The 17,624-nt window shown below is 34.1% G+C and overlaps 1 protein-coding gene across 1 annotated transcript; it reads left to right on the forward strand.

Moving 5' to 3' along the window:
• Positions 1-14,645: 14,645 nt before the first annotated feature.
• LOC113516595 (odorant receptor Or2-like) lies at positions 14,646-17,587 on the forward strand. The gene is made up of 2 exons (XM_026901021.3): positions 14,646-15,706; positions 17,173-17,587. Exons 1-2 carry the CDS (start codon positions 14,684-14,686, stop codon positions 17,380-17,382), a joined length of 1,233 nt encoding a protein of 410 aa, XP_026756822.2. The 5' UTR covers positions 14,646-14,683; the 3' UTR covers positions 17,383-17,587.
• Positions 17,588-17,624: the final 37 nt, after the last annotated feature.

The raw sequence follows: 17,624 nt of genomic DNA on the forward strand, positions 1-17,624 counted from the left end.
CTCTCTCTCTCTCTATATATATATATATATATATATATATATATATATATATATATATATATATATATATATATATATATCTCTATATGTCTATATTAATTATTATTTGTGTGCTGTAAGTAATGCAAATAAATATATATCTATCAATTTGTATTTAAAAAAATCTATGAAACAACAATAAGCGGATTTGTCAAGAAGCGGCATTATTTCTTCTCTCAAGTCCCTTAGTTAATACCAGGGTACGTACAATATTGCTGTTTCGCCGCTATGGACAAATATAGCAATTATTTACCGCTCTCAACAATGATATCTTGTATTGTACATACTACAGTAACGATGAACTGTTTTGACTAGTGATTCTCAACCTTTTTTTGTTGCGACACATATTTAACGATTTCAAAATTTGGCGGCACACAAAAGTGCCGCGGCACAGTGGTTGAGAATCACTGGTTTAGAGAATACTGCTATAGATACATAGATAGATAGATAGATAATTTATTTGCATTACTTACAGCACACAAACGACAACAGATACAGACATACACAGTGAAAAAAAAATACATATACAAGAAATAAATATAAAACTAAAAGCATAAAATAAGTAACAATTTATTCCCTTCATGCGCGTGCGACAGTAACACAAAATGGTCACAACTCAGCTTACTACTTTGCCCTAAAAAGAGCAAAACACTGATATTCTGTTGTCGCTAAAAATGAGCCGCGAAATTCTATAGAAAAAATAATAATAAAAAAAAAGAAATAAGAAATATAGATAAAAAACATTATGTGTGTTCATTACATTCACTATTATTTAATATTTTATTTTAATAAATAATTAAATGACAAGTAACATTAGAAGAAGGGTAGTCAGAAGTAAATTTCTGTCAAAAGGCCGGCAGCACACCTGTATATATACAATGGCATTGCAGGTTTTTACGGACTTTACTACATTCCTCGATTCCGACAATTGTTTCAATTTCATTCCAAAGTTTTCTTCAGGTGCTTTGCATCACAGCGTCTTGTCTCGCATTGTGCGCTGCAGCCCGTGAACGACTTCATAAAAAAAATATTAAATTAAATATATTAATTAGTGAATATTTATTTATTTACACTTTATTGCACCATTTATAAAATAGTAAATACATTTAACTGCAATAAGAAATAATACAAAAGACGGCCTTATCGCTAAGCAATCTATAGTAGAGGACATTATGAAAAAAAAAGACAAAGGGTAGGTGGCGTACTTTTTTATACATATATATATATATACATATATATACGAGTATATATATATATATATGTATATATATATATATATAGAGAGAGAGAAATGTGTAGCCGTATGGTGGTAGGCTACCTTTTTCTTTCCCGTAGGTGTCGTGGAGGCGACTAAGGAAGGTCGAAGGATGGGCATATATATATATATATATATATATATATATATATATATATATATATATATATATATATATATATATATATATATATATATATATATCGTATATACCATTTTGGATAAATAATAATAATAAAGTGAATGATAATAAAGTGTTATTTATTGGCTTTTTTCTTTTTGTAATAAATATTAATGTTGTTTAACAAGGGCTCATTACAAAATATATCACGTTTTCACTCAATTTGTACTTAAACAAATTAATACTAAAACAAATTGTGCTCTGGGATCTCATAAAGAATTACGTCTATCAATCACGACTCGGCCTCGCCGACTTACTGTCGGAACACGCCTCTTTTCTCAAAGAGAAAGGGATTCTAACTTTATTGAATTTTAAAATGCGTTATAAAGGATTGTTATAGGTTTAAAAATTAGTGTCAATTTATTTCTACCGAAAGGTTTGTCAATCACCAGGTGACTCTTAAAGACTTTTTTTTACAACACAGGGGGCAAACGGATATGCGGCTCACCTGATGGTAAGTGACTACCGCCGCCCATGGTCACCCACAACACCAAAGGCATTGCAGGTGTGCTGTCGGCCTTTTAAAAGGGCCTTTTAAGAGATTATTTCTGCTCTTTTCTTGAAGGTTATGATGTCGTATCGGTTCGGAAATACTGCTGCTGGAAGTTGATTCCAAAGAGAGAAAGTGCCTTGAAAAACGAACGGTGGAGGACCGCCACTCGTCCAGATGGTTGAGATGAAACTTTAGTTTATGGCGGATTGTACGGTGGTGAAAATCAGCAGCAGATATCAATCCAAGCAATTCAAATCTTAAAGTTTTGTACCCATGGATTGAGATAAAAAGTATCTTAATATCGGCTATTGATTGCCCGCTACTGAACATAGGTTTTCCCCATAGACTGCATAGAATAGAATAGAAACTTTTATTGCCAATAAACATACAATTACAATATAAAATATAAATAACATATACAAAAAGTGTCCCATACTCGGCAAAATGAACCGGCTCAGCTGATGCTGTGAGTGTCCCAGCGCAATGTGAACAGCTGCACAGTGCTGGTTTTCAGACAGTCCCTCTCTTAACAAAACATAACCAAAGTGCAAGGTACCACTGTAATTTTTTTTATACAACTTAGAATGGCAAACAAGCTGACGGCCCACCCGATGGAAAGTGGTAACCGTCGCCTATAGACATGAGCAGTACCATGGACATAACAGAGTATACTATTTCGCCCATGATACCCCCCCCGAGTTGCCATTTCTAAGGACTCAGATGTTATTCCTCTGTACCCAGTAAATTCACGCCACATCCCACCCTACAAACCGAAACACAGCCATTCAAACACAACTGCTTCACGGTTGAAACACGAATGGGACAGAGGTGCCCAAGCAATCGACTTTTGTACAAAGTCTCACTCTGGATATATAATGCATAAATAAATTAATATACTAGAATAAAGCATTCATTTCAACCGTTAACTATCCACTACTGAAAACAAGTCTTTCCCATAAAGGGAGTTTTGTCAGTAGTCGTCACGCTTGGCAGGCGGGTTGGCGACCGCAGTTAGGTTTTGATGTTGTTGTCAGAGGGACGATGATGCCCGTGGGGCTAACTGACCTACTTCATCCTCATCTGTCATCCTTCACTGGTGCCCCGCCGGTGTATACCGATAGCGCGGGTGGGGTTACCATTACATTATCATCCATTAAAAAAATAGTACTTTGATGAAAGATGTCGAATTTTTCGCTAATTTGACACATCCGATGAATCGGATTTGAATTTGAATATATCGACTAATTATTTTGCTTAAAGAACGCATAATATTATTTGTATAATAAAAGGTTACCTTTAATATATGTTTCTGTGAACAAAATCATGTGGAAACATGTGTCTTCCTGGCCATCTGTCGCTGCGTCATATTTTTTAGGATCCCGTATCAATGTGATGCGATAAAACCTTTATCTATTTTATTCGTTCGTACGTACACACATAATTCTGTCACAGTACTATATCTCAGTAAATACTAATGCTGTGTTTTTTTTTATACAACTTAGAATGGCAAACAAGCTGACGGCCCACCTGATGGAACGTGGTAACCGTTGCCTATAGACATGAGCAGTACCATGGACATAACAGAGTATAGTAGGCAACGCAGGGGGGTATCATGGGCGAAACAGTATACTCTGTTATGTCCACGGTACTGCTCATGTCTATAGGCGATGGTTACCAGTTTCCATGAGGTGGGCCGTCAGCTTGTTTGCATTCTAAGTTGCATAAAAAAATATATATTAGTGAACTAGTAAGTGTAATTGTTTAGTTTTAGATATTTTGTTTAGATATTATGGGATTAGATATTCCCTCAAGCTGGCAAGGCACCAGGCCTTGCCAGCGTATACCGATAGCGCAAGCGGGGTCACCATTCCAGTATCATCCATTAAAAAAAAGTATATGAATTTTCATTAACTATATGTGATAAGAAAGACTGAAATGATGATGATGATGATGTTTGTATATATATGTATATGTATATGTATATGTATATGTATATGTATATGTATATGTATATGTATATGTATATGTATATGTATATATATATATATATATATATATATATATATATATATGTATATGTATATGTATATGTATATGTATATGTATATGTATATGTATATGTATATGTATATGTATATGTATATGTATATGTATATGTATATGTATATGTATATGTATATGTATATGTATATGTATATATATACAAAAATTAATTTCATATACATATATATATATAGGAACACAGAAAACACATTTATACATAAGGTATTTTTTTTATCTTATAACATTTCTTACCAAATATATGACAATTCACGAAACAAGCTGTTTCAATTATATATCTCCACATATCGACACATATAGCTATTGTTCAAATACATTGTCATCAAAAGTAAAAGCCTATATACAAATTCTACATGCGGAACCCCCGGCGCATGAGCCCAACACGTACTTGGCCGACTTTATTTATTAAGCACTAGGACAACATAATCGATTCTGCGATTACCCATTTCTACTACTATTTAACAAAATATTATAAAATTACCAAATTAGGGTTCTGTAGGCAGATTTTTAATGGAAGTGTATTATTGAATTTCATCCCAACCATCTGGACGAGTGGCGGTCCCCCACCGTGCGTTTTTCAAGGCACTTTCTTCCACGCACAACCACTCTTTGGAATCAACTTCCAGCAGCAGTATTTCCGAACCGATACGACAACATAACCTTCAAGAAAAGAGCATATTCCTTTTTAAAAGGCCGGCAGCACACCTGCAATGCCGTTGGTGTTGTGGGTGATCATGGGCGGCGGTAGTCACTTACCATCAGGTGAGCCGCATGCTCGTTTGCCCCTGTGATGTAAAAAAAAAAATTGAAAGAGTTTTAAGGAAAATATACAAGTGATGAAGGAAATAGTACTAAAGGTGATGATCATATAAATATACATTCAGTCATTATATAAGTAATATAATCAATAAAACAGAAATTATCTCTTTTTATATATATAAAAATGTTAATATATTTTTGTTATATTTACCCTTTATATTTACCAAAGGGAGACTTTGTACAAAAATCGTTTACTTGAGCACCTCTGTCCCATTCGTGTTTTTACCATGAAGCAGTTGTGTTTGCATGGCTGCGTTTCGGTTTGAAGGGTGGGATGTGGCGTGAATTTACTGGGTACAGAGGAATAACACCTGAGTCCTCAGGAATGGCAACGCGTGAGGAGTACAATGGGCGAAACAGTATACTCTGTTATGTCCATGGTACCGCTCATGTCTATAGGCGACGGTTACTATTTACCATCAGGTGGGCCGTCAGCTTGTTTGCCATTCTAAGTTGTAAAAAAAAATACAAACACATATATCGTCATAGTCGTAGAATACTGACGGATCTGACGAATATTACATATAAAGATCCGTCAGTATTCTACGACTATGACGAGATTATTTCATTAGTATGCACGTAATTAAAATAGTGTAAATGAAACTCATTATTTATACGGCCACTCAAGAGTTTGCAGTAGTAGCATGCAAATGGAAAAATAAAATTAAATAAGAAATTCCACCTTAAAATAGTGTTATTCCATTAATATTCATGAGTACTCGTTTTCAATAGACCGCGGAATTTTTTAATCTAGTTGAAACTTCGCCGACCGTACAGGGCCGGATTGAGGTGCGAAATGTATAAATGAAACGAAGGACTAATTAGACTTTTACACGATAAAAATAATTTTATCTAAACATTCTCAACATTTATATTATTACTATAAATTTAAAAAATAAAAACTCAAACGATTTGTAACCGTTTTTTTAATATAAAGCTATTTTATAAACACGTGAAAAAAAATTAATTAAATCCAAAAATTAATTTATATATATATATATATATATAAGAAACAGAGAAATAGTAGCTCAGAATCGCTCCCAATGTCATATTTATTTATTTATTTACACTTTATTGCACTTAGTAAAAAGAGAAATAACAAATACAGTAAATATTAATGAGAAGTGATACAAAAGGCGGCCTTATCGCTAAGCATTCTCTTCCAGACAGCCTTTGGGTAGAGGACATTGAGAAAAAGACAAAGAGTAGGTGGCGCACTATTATATAAATATTATCATATGCAAACATATATAGATACATACATACATATATAGACATACATATATAATATATACACAATTAAAAATATACATAACATACACATAATTAACAGCATACATACAACAGAAAAAAAATTACGAAGGAAAACGAAGTGACAACACAGGAAAATAGTACTAAAGTGAGAGGTAGTAAGATTTAACAGAGGTTTTGAAGCTAGTAAGAGTTTGAGCGCATCGAATAGAGGTAGGTAGTGAGTTCCATAGGCGAACTGCATATCTATGGTACTGTACATACAGACATGAAAATACTATAGATATAATACTTTCGTTTATAATATACTTTATACATTGCTATTACTAAGGTGTTATGACTCCATACCCCATAAGTTCATTGCTATATACCGCCCTTCAAACAGAAACGGCCTTGCAAACAGCACTGCTTAGCGGTTGACACATGCATGTAACTTATCTACATATGTGTATTATTTAGTATTCCCACAAGAATGAACTTTTCCACTGTTTCTAATATATAAAGAATTTTAATCCTGATTAGTTTCGAAGTACTGCTTTCGAACATTTCATATATTTCAGCCTTAGATAGAGTATCGAACCTCTAAAACGGGTCAATTGTCAAATTAGCTAATTCGTTTTCTATGACTAGTTACTACTTACACACACAATATATTTTGACGTATCTATATTTAATTATTTAAAAAATAAAATTATTTTTTGCGCATTAAAAAGGTATAGAATTTATAAGACAAAATAAATACAGAAGTTATAAAGGAATCACTCATAACTATTTATCACACAAAATTGTATGAAAAAGTTGACACGCTTTTCTCGAAGCATTTGTATGGAGACACTCTATCTATGTAATCTAAGATTTCAACACACGGAGACTGAGTATTTTTTTTAAATAGTTAATATAGAACTACATTTATATTTTTGTTATAATACATTTTTACAATTTTTACTGTCAATTTTGTCCGCGTGACTGGGGTATGGTCACAGACCTGGAAAAAAAGTAATCTATATTCTTATTCCATATAATGTGCGTATTTCTAATTTTAATTTGTGGCGATTAGTTGAGTCTTTAAGACGCTAAGTGATAACAAATAAACAAATTTTGACATTTATAATATTAGTAAGAATTTTAACAAAGGAATTTTAAAATTTCATTATCGCATTAATATTTTAGGACTATTTACAATCGTAGAAGTAATCAACTATATCGTCATAGTCATAGAATACTGACAGATCTTTATATGTAATATTTGTCAGATCCGTCAGTATTCTACAACTATGACGATATAGTTCCAGGCGGAAATGGTCACTCCAGTTATTGAACAATAGCAGCATCAAATATATTACTTACTTATTACCTTACTAACCCTCGCGCCTGGGGGCAAAGGGATTGTTAGTAATGTAGTTTAACAGCCCCATTGCTAGCAATATGCCCTATCAGGTCAACCTCCGCGTGGTTCCCCCTGGAAACCATTGTGAAAAATTCTTGTTGAATTCGTCACGATAGACTAACTGACCTGCTTCATCCTCATCTATCATCCTTCACTGGTGCCCCGCCAGTGTATACCGATAGCGCGTGTAATAATGTGTGATACTCGCGCCTTAAAAACGTGAAAGTTCTCCTGTAAGTATATATGATTAACTATATTCTTAGTTTTAAAAAGACATACATATTTCTATAATGTTCTTTGTAAAATTATCAGGAATATTAATTACAAAAATTTCGATTTTTATATAAATATATAAGTAAACTTACCCTGAAGCCATCTCTGTATATCCAGGTTTCATTATTAAAAATGTTTATTACGATAAAACTTGACGGTGAACGATGGCTAAGAAGAATTGTAAGTCTTGAAATATTAAACTTTGTATATACAAGAGTACTAGTCAGTTGCCGGTGTTTCCTTACAAGTTTTGCATGCAGCTCATGTTTTTAAATTCAAAAGCTACTGAAGCGATGCGTGGTAGCAAAGTATAAAATAATAATTAAATTGTGGCAGAAATATTTTTTTTATACAACTTAGAATGGCAAACAAGCTGACGGCCTAACTGATGGAAAGTGGTAACCGTCGCCTATAGACATGAGCAGTACTATGGACATAACAGAGTATACTGTTTCGCTCATGATACCCTCCATGTGTTGCCATTCTTGAGGACTCGGATGTTATTCCTCTGTATCCAGTAAATTCACGCTATATCCCATCTTTTAAACCGAAACACAGCCATGCAAACAACTGCTTCACGGTAGAAACACGAATGGGACAGAGGTACCCAAGCAATCGACCAAAACTAAAATACTGAACGGATTTTAATAAAATATCTATAGAACCATTCTGTAAATATATTCTTACAGATATGTTCAAATTTTTTTAAATCGGTTTAAATCTGAAGATCCGCCAGCACTTGCTATGCTTGGCAGGTGAGTTGGCAACCAAATTTAGGCTTTTGGAAAAATGTGAGGAAAAAAGATAGACACCTACTTCCAATTTTAATACAGGGACAGTAAAGAGTTTTCGTTTATTCATGCAATTAAATCCACATACATACATACATATCTGTCACGCCTGTCAATCAAAGTTTTCCTCTTTATGATATTATTTCAAATATAATATTGAATACCTAGTCCAGCCATAGGTTTTGTTACAAATAAAAATGCATTTTTTTTTCATGAAATAATATTATATTACTATAGTTTATATCTACATATTTATTCAAAATCTCAGCAAAAAATAAAAAAATATACTTTTTTATATACCACTGAGGTGGGAAACAAGCATACGGCCCACCTGATGGTAAGTGGTTACCGTAGCCTATGAACACCTGCAATACCAGAGGTATTATGCGCGCGTTGCCGACTCTGAAGAAACCTCTTTACCCCCCTTTTGAAGAATCCCATGCTGTAGTTTCTTGGGAAAACCTCGGCAGGGAGCTCATTCCACAACCTGAGTGTTCGTGGGAGGAAACATCTTTGAAACCGCGCAGTACGCGACCATTGAGGCTGTAGGACATAAGGATGAACTCCCTGTCGATGGCGAGCCGTACGATGGTAGAACCTGGCTGTGGGCATCATATTGAACAATTCCTCTATTCCTCTTCCTCCAAAATATTCTATTCGAAATGGCCACTTTTGGCTTTTATACAGGCGTTTAATCTGTCTGGCCACGAATCTATGGATTTACGCACTATTTCCAAGGGAAATTTCACCACTGCTCTCAAAAATTTTTTAAGAGACTCAATGTCGCCGTGTCGTTTAGATCAGGCCATATCACTCTCTAAAACTGACCATAATTTGAAGTCTAAAGGGTTGAGGTCTGGGCTAGATGAGGGCCAATCTTCAGCTTTTATAAAGTCCGAAACGTTTGTTTCAAGCCAGGTTTCGGTAGTTAGTGCCTTGTGACCAGGTGCAGAGTCCTCCTGGAAAGTCCACGGCATATTTTTAAAAAGTGTATTGCTGAGTAGCTTCACAATACGATCCAAGACTGTATCTTGATACACTTTGGCTAAAGTTTTCACCCTCTTTTCACAAAAATATAGTTTTGTGACTTCTTGATAAGACACGCCCCACCAAACCATCACTGGATACAGTATGATGAGCACGTCGTACCTTTCCGACTACATAAGCAGGCGCAAAACCGAAAGATTTTTTTTAAAATAATAAATGTGTTCCAAATTCAAAATATTAGGTATTTTTATTATTTAAAAAGTTGAAAATAAATGTTTTTATGTAACTGTATTTATGGCAAAACTAGTTAGAGATATTTGTATGTTTATTCATCAATCGCGCTTAAATATGTTTAACATATTGCAAAGAAATATTATATATATGACTAGCTTTTACCCTTCCTGTGTGGTCCCGACATAGAATAGACTACCCTTCCTTTCCTGTAAGTGTTGTAAGAGGCGACTAAGAAAAGACGTGCGATGGGCAGCTACCTCCCTCTTAAAACATCTCAAAAGCAAATCCATTTGTTAAGCATGGCGATTACTGGCAAAACCCCTCTTAAGGAGAGGCTTATGCTTCAGAAGTATATATATATATATATATATATATATATATATATATATATATATATATATATATATATATATATATATACCTAAAAATTTTTTCAGCTTTGGAAACAGATAAAAATAGAACGGTGCTAAATCCGGTAAATATGGGAGATGAGGTAACAATTCGAAGCCACATTGATAGATTTCTGTCATGGATTGCACAGAGGTGTGAACGCGCGCATTGTCCTGATGAAACAAGACATTTCTTCTCAATAAATCTGGACATTTTTCTTTGATTTCTCCTCTCAAATGACGCAACAGGTTGCAATAGTAATCGGAGTTTATTGTTTTACCCTTTTTTAAATAATTCACGAGAATTATACCCTTTGCATCCCAAAAAACGGACTTGATGACTTTGCCCGCCGATAAAACCACCTTTGCCTTCTTTGGGGTGGGCGATTCTGCTCTTTTCCATTGTTTCGACTGTTCTTTTGTCTCGGGTGTAATGTAGTGAACCCAGGTTTCATCCATGGTTATAAATCTTAGGCCACTACGGGGCTCATCTTGAATGGTCTCATGACCACGTTAAAACTCTGCCACCCAGTTTTTAACTGTCGCATACGAAGGAACGGACTCACCCAAAGTAGCAGACATGTCTTCATATATAGCTTTTGGAGTTAAACCTTTCAAATTCAGGTATTTTATCACTGCACGGTGTTCAATTTTATCCATTTTCAAAAGTAGCTCTGTCTTGACTTACGGTATCCCGTGTAAACGAACAATGAGTTACTGTAAATAAACTAAACTGTGCATACTTGTTGCATATATATATATATATATATATATATAAAATTTAAATACTTCAAAGTCTTTAACCAGTGCTTGTTGCCAGTGAAGACTTATGGAACATGGTTCCCCGTATACAGAAGTTTCAAATAACTCAACGAGCTGTGGAGAGGGCTTTACTCGAAGTTTCTTTGCATGCCAAAATTCGAAACGAGAATATTCGCAAAAGAACCAAAGCCACCGACATAGTCCGAAGGATAAGCAAGCTGCACTTCAGCTTGCTTATTCTGTGAAGTAAGTGAAGTGAAGCAAGTGAAGATTGTTTAAAATCTGTATTCGAATCCCCAATAGTAGATGAAATAATATCTGTAGTCTAATTGAAAAGAATTTCATCCGAATTGGAGCCACATCGTCCTTCAGAGAGGATAGTCCTCGAATACTAACACAAACTGTTTGATACTCTAATTAACGAGGTAATTTGTCAGCATTGCATATTACCATCTTTACCTATTTAAACAGTCATATATTATTACTTCAGTTGCCTGTTAAAATTAATGTATGCTTAGAAAATAAATGTGTTTTAGTACAGCAGAAATTATTTTTAGTTACACTTCTACTTACTTGTAGAAATCTAACTGTTTGTTGATCATATATACAAAGGTATTATAATAAAAGAAAATACGACATCATAACCTTCAAGGAAAGAGCATATTCCTTTTTAAAAGGCCGCCACCACAACTGTAATGCCTTTGGTGTTGTGGGTGATCATGGACGGCGGTGGTCACTTAGTATCAGGTAAGCCGCATGCACATCTAATGATAAGTGACTTTTGCCCTTTGTGTTGTTGAAAAAAAGAAAAATAAATTGACATTGCGTCGCATAAAAAAAAAAACTTTAATTTTACAAAACTGGTTACTTTGATTTAAAAACTAAACTACTGGACAGATATAGATAAAATTGGTGGACCATTCTATGCCGGGACCACAAAGCGATATAATATATGTAGATATATAATAATTTACAGGAATAAATAAAGTTTAATTCGAGACTAAGCTCTTTTAATTTTGCATCTTCACACCTTTGAATCCATGTCAGACGTTTATTTACTATAATAAGGCTTTGATTGAGTCAAAACGTAGGCGGTGTAGTCTCTCTAACAATCCTAGAAAGACTACAATGGAGTAGCCAATTTCAGAATAGAAAACTATAAAGAAATGATTTCAATACACAAAAATGTCCCAGAAGGCCTCAGTCTCCGACATTCATTCAAAGGGTTTCAAAACAAAGGTTTATTGTTGCATAAGCCTCACTGTCAGCTCAGTTTGATGAAGCTTTGATACTGTGAGTTTATTTTTCTCATCTAAACGCTGAGCCGCTTTGTTCACAGAAACCCAGGCAATGAAACAGGAATAAAATATTGTAGTACTATGACCGAGCGAGTCCATTGGGATCAAAAATGGATCCAATGAAATAATATTTATTGTTCAGCACAAACTAAACAAACCACATAATTGTTACATAGAATTCTATTAATATTTTGAATGTAAGTTTGTAAATATGTTTGGATATTGTTATTTGCATTTGTTGTTCAATCATTTTTAAACGAGTCAATGGGTTTAATTTTTTTCTAAATAATGTATTACTTATTTTAAATACATTCATACATTAAATACATTATATACAATCGGGATTTAACGCGATAAAAAATTCCACCATGCCGTTTTAGCCAGACGAAGACGCCGCTCGCTTCAGTCCTGTCATGACCACGATGTGGTGCAATCCACGTTGAAACTTCGGCAATAAAGAAACATGTATGTAGGTTAGTACCTACGTACCTATTTGCCTGCATAAATTATTCATCGCGTTAAGCCTCGATATTCAAAATATATATAATATAAATATAGCTATTCCCTTTTGCATTTCCTTAGGAAGGCGCTCTTTGTTCTGTCTTTGGTAAATAGTGTTTGCCAATAATAAGCCCAATTTACGTATGACGTCACGTCGTTTCATTTTGGTCTTGTGGTTTTAACGATAAGTGATAACTTCATCTATTGCTGCCATCGTACTGGAATTTGCTGCTTAAGTAGTTAGAAAAGAGGGGGTTTTGAAAAAGAGTGAAGAGGGTACAAAGAGTTATAAGGTTTCTGCGTTGACAAATGGGAAGCCATTTGAGCTGACACCGATAGAGAGAAATATAATTGAAACTCTGAAGGTTGAAAATAATGCGTTGTAAAAGACTTAGTTGAGGAGACGGTCCAGCTTATCGAGAAGATCTTTATTGAGATCTAGATAACATATACCAGCATAATCAATAATAGGAAAAATTAGGGCGTGAACAAGACAAATTTTTGTAGCAGTAGGCAAAAAGTTCTTAAAGCCATAGAAGGAGCGTCAATTAGCAAAAACCGAGCGTCTCACCTCCGCAACTTGATGTGACCAGCTGAGTGCTGAGTCTATATAAAAGTCAAGATCTTTAATGCAAACCTTCAAATGTATAACTAAATTATTAAATGTATTAATTAAGATTGGCATCATTGTGTAAACATGAAGATTAGCCAATTGTCTAGAACTGCCAATTACAATAGCTTGACACTTAATAGGGTTCACTATATATAGTTAGACGACCATGCCAGAATGTTGTTTAGATCATTATTAATATTTGCTATGGTTTTATTGGCATCACTTACAGTATTTTGAATATATATCTGAAAATCGTCTGCATAAAAGTAGTAACGACAGTCAAAGGCAAGAGAAAGAAGATTAATGAAAGTCGAAAATAATAAAGAATAGAGGATCAATTCGACTCACTCTGACAATCAATTCGTGTCAGTCAGAGAGTTTATGATCAGTACAAATTGCCTGTTGTCGACCACAAAGATAGAATAAGAACCAGTTTAATGCAGAATATTAGATCCTATTACTTTGCAGAATGGCTTGGAGAATATTATGCCTATATACCTATCATATTAAAAGCATTGGATAAGTCTATAAGAACGAGAGTAGTGACCAAACCATCATCAATTCTAAATGTAATATTTTCAGTGACTTTTAGAAGAGCAGTATTGGTACTGTGTTTAGGGCGAAAGTCGGATTGAAAGGAAGTTTAAATTTTATATTTATGAATGAAGCTGGATACCTGTTTATTTGCTATACTCTCAAGGATTTTAAACAGAATAGGAAGAAGAAAAATGGGGCGAACATCATTTAGGGACTGAGGTACTGAGACATCTGGAAAAGAAAGAACAATCGCATTACGCTACAGAGAGAGGAAGTTACCAGACTGTTACAAGTGATCAAGTGAGTGATTGCTAGAGTAATGTGATCCATATATCTACTCATATATATCAATTTTATATAAGGAACAAAGTGAACAAATTTTTACTTACGGTTACTTGCTTTAATCTTATAACATTTGTTACTAAATATATGACAGCTCACGAAAATCGCCATTCCAATTTTATACCTCCAAATATTTACAGATATTGTCTAAATAAATTGTCAATAAAAGAAAGTAAAAGCCTATTTATTAATTACTTTATGCACAGACCTCTCGGCGTATGAGTCCAATGCACACTTGGCCGATTTTATTCATAAAGCACTCAGACTATGCAGTCTAATATTGCCTAATTAATGGGAAATAAAATATTATTGAAAGCAATTTATGAGAAACGAACTACTGCGCAATGTTTGTTTTTACTCTTTCATCACTGTAATGGGTAGCAAATTAAAGAGTTTCCATGCATAAACAATACTAATTCATGTACATAACAATCCATCCTTGCGATTCCTTCAATATTGTGGTGCATACCATGCGTGTTAAACCTGTATTTGGTACGGGATTAATAGTAATGGAAAACACAAATTCTAAAATAAAAGCGTTTGAGTCTTTCAATAACACTTTTAAATATTGTACTTATGGAATGGTTTTTTCCAACATCTATCCGAACAAAACAAATATGAAGAGAAGATTATATTTGTATATTTTTATTGTTTTTTGTACATCGCCTTGTTTAATTTCGTATGCATATTCCTGTCGCTTCTATATAATGCAACAGGATATGTTTAATTTAACACGACATTTGGCTGTGGGTATTGTCATCGGTTTATATTTATTTAAAGTTTTGTATTGTATATTGAATACTAATAAATTTGAGAGTATACTGAATACTGTATCATGTGATATGATTGATGTCAATGAGTTTGATGACGGTGCTAAAAAACTCTACGGGTTGTTTTTAAAGAAAGCAAAACTTGGAGAACTCATTTGGGCATTGTTACCAATAATTCTCGGCTTGCAGTTCCCAGTATATGCTGGAATCGTTATGATCCATGAGAATATTTGGAAGGATTATCCACAACGGGAAATGGTGCACGAGATGGAGATAACATTTGCAAAAGATGTAAAATACGATTCGCCAGTATTTGAGATTATATTTGTTATAAGCACAGCCAGTTGTATCATATTGATACCAAATTTCTGTGGACTGGATGGCTCTTTCTGTATTGCTACAACACACCTGGGTTTTAAACTAAAGTACGTGGGCTATTTAGTTCGAGAAGCATTTGAAGATTGTAATGATAGTTTCGAATTGCATGTTAAAATGAAACATGCTACAAAATGTCATCAAAAGGCATTACAATTTTACAAGGAATTACAAGACTTTTATGGACCATGGTTGTTAGGGATTTTTATTGTGACATCAAGTTTGATCGCCTTTAATTTGTATCAGATGTATATTATTCAACGACTCCATCCAAAATATGTTTTATTTGCGGTAGCAGCAATTTTGCACATGTATGTGCCTTGCGTGTATGCCAGCAATGTGACGGAGGTAATCACTTTTGTTTATTTTATGCATCAATAATTATATTAATTGATATAATGTCGAGACAATTATCATTTTTATAATATTCGGTGCAAACAAGCATACTGCCTGTCTAATGGTAAACGAGGTTACCATAACGTGTAGACCCTTGTCACACCAAGGATGTCACACGTGTTTCTACTAAGGTTCATAAAGAACGACAGTCCTTTAAGGAACCTTAATATACCCTTATTCTTTATTTATTTAAGAATAAACTATACACTTCACTAACAGTTTCCCAAAACCTATAATGAACCATAGCTTCATATTACACACTTAAAAAGCTTAAACAACGTTTAGAAAATATCGAGCGTTTCTATACCTGCTATACCAGATACAAACAGTGATGAGTACAAATAAGGATAGCAGCTGTGATGTTTAATATACTCGTATATAGAAAATGTGCTTCCTTCTGAACTCTTTCTAACATTATCTTGTACTTTATTTCATGAGGGTCCCAAATAATTGCCAATATATCTATGATGCCTAATATATAAAATACTGTTCTATATAATACTGACCATTTTTTTTCACACTTTATTGCACGAGTGAAAGAAAGAAATAAATATTTTTATTAAAATAAATTTAAATTTAAGCATTTTTTGAGTAGTATATTTTTTTTTAATTACCGCTCATTCGGAACGCAATTTTAGCGAAAAGCAATAAACAAGAAATTGAGCAATTTTTTTTTTAATTTAAATTATTTTACTTTTTGAAAAAAAAATATTAAAATAAACTAGCTGACTCGGCAAACGTTGTTTTACCATATAAGTATATTATTTCTAGAAATTTACATGAAAATTTATCGTACTACGATTATTATATTCGATTGTCATTTTGCAACCCTATTGAGGCATATAAAAATCGCGATAGTATAAATTACGCTCTTTGGGACCAAGGGCAAACAGAATAAGACTTCTGCGGCATCCCCTTTGCTCAATGTGAGCCTCTGTAATATTAGGGGAATTCATTCCAACCTGAATGCTGTCCACCACCACCTAGAAACAGCGCGGCTGGCATTGCTCTTCCTAACGGAGAAACAAATATTCCCTCCAAACGGAACATCATACCTGACCTACCCGGGCTATAAGTTTGAACAGTTTTGTTTCACGTGCCGGTGTATGTGAGTATGTTAGAAAGAATATCTGCTGTCAACGCCTTGGGACTCTTGAAGATACGGACCTGTCCATTCTTTGGCTGCGCGTAGATTGCAATGACCATCCCCGCATCTATGCGTGCCTATACAGGTCCCACAGCGGTAACACTGAAACCGACCAACTCATTGAGCACGTCCAAATGGCTACAGATTCCCTGCTTGAACAGGTTCTTTCCGCTGAAGTCGTCATTCTCGGCGACTTTAATGCCCACCATGCCGAAAGGCTTGGTTCGCGTACCTATAAATATTTTTTTTCTAATGTTTAAATTTATTTCAGTTTGGCGAAGATTTGGCTACAGAACTTTACTGCGCTGCCTGGGAAAGAAAGTTCGATATCAGTGCAACCAAGTCCGTGATAATCATGCTCGCCAATGCTCAACGTCCCCTCATCCTTACTGGATGTGGCATAGTGACCTATAACATGCAATTATTCATTACAGTAATGAAGAGCACTTACTCATTTTACACGTTAATTACAAGTACTTAATTAGTGACAACGAAATGAGATATTAGAGAAGTTATAGAAGTACGGCGAACTAAAACATGCAATTACGCATTTTAAAATGACAACTTATTCATTTTACACATTAATCACAAGTAGTTAATTAGAGTCAACACATAAGATGTTGAAGAATTCATTTGTGTTATCACAAGTAGTTAACATTATTTTAATAAATTAATATGAAAATAAATAGTTTCATTGCTCCCATGACTTTTGGTAAATTTTAG

This window comes from Galleria mellonella, unplaced genomic scaffold, assembly GCF_026898425.1.
Source record: "Galleria mellonella isolate WM207_F2 unplaced genomic scaffold, CSIRO_AGI_GalMel_v1 utg1073, whole genome shotgun sequence".
NCBI classification, from domain to species: domain Eukaryota; kingdom Metazoa; phylum Arthropoda; class Insecta; order Lepidoptera; family Pyralidae; genus Galleria; species Galleria mellonella.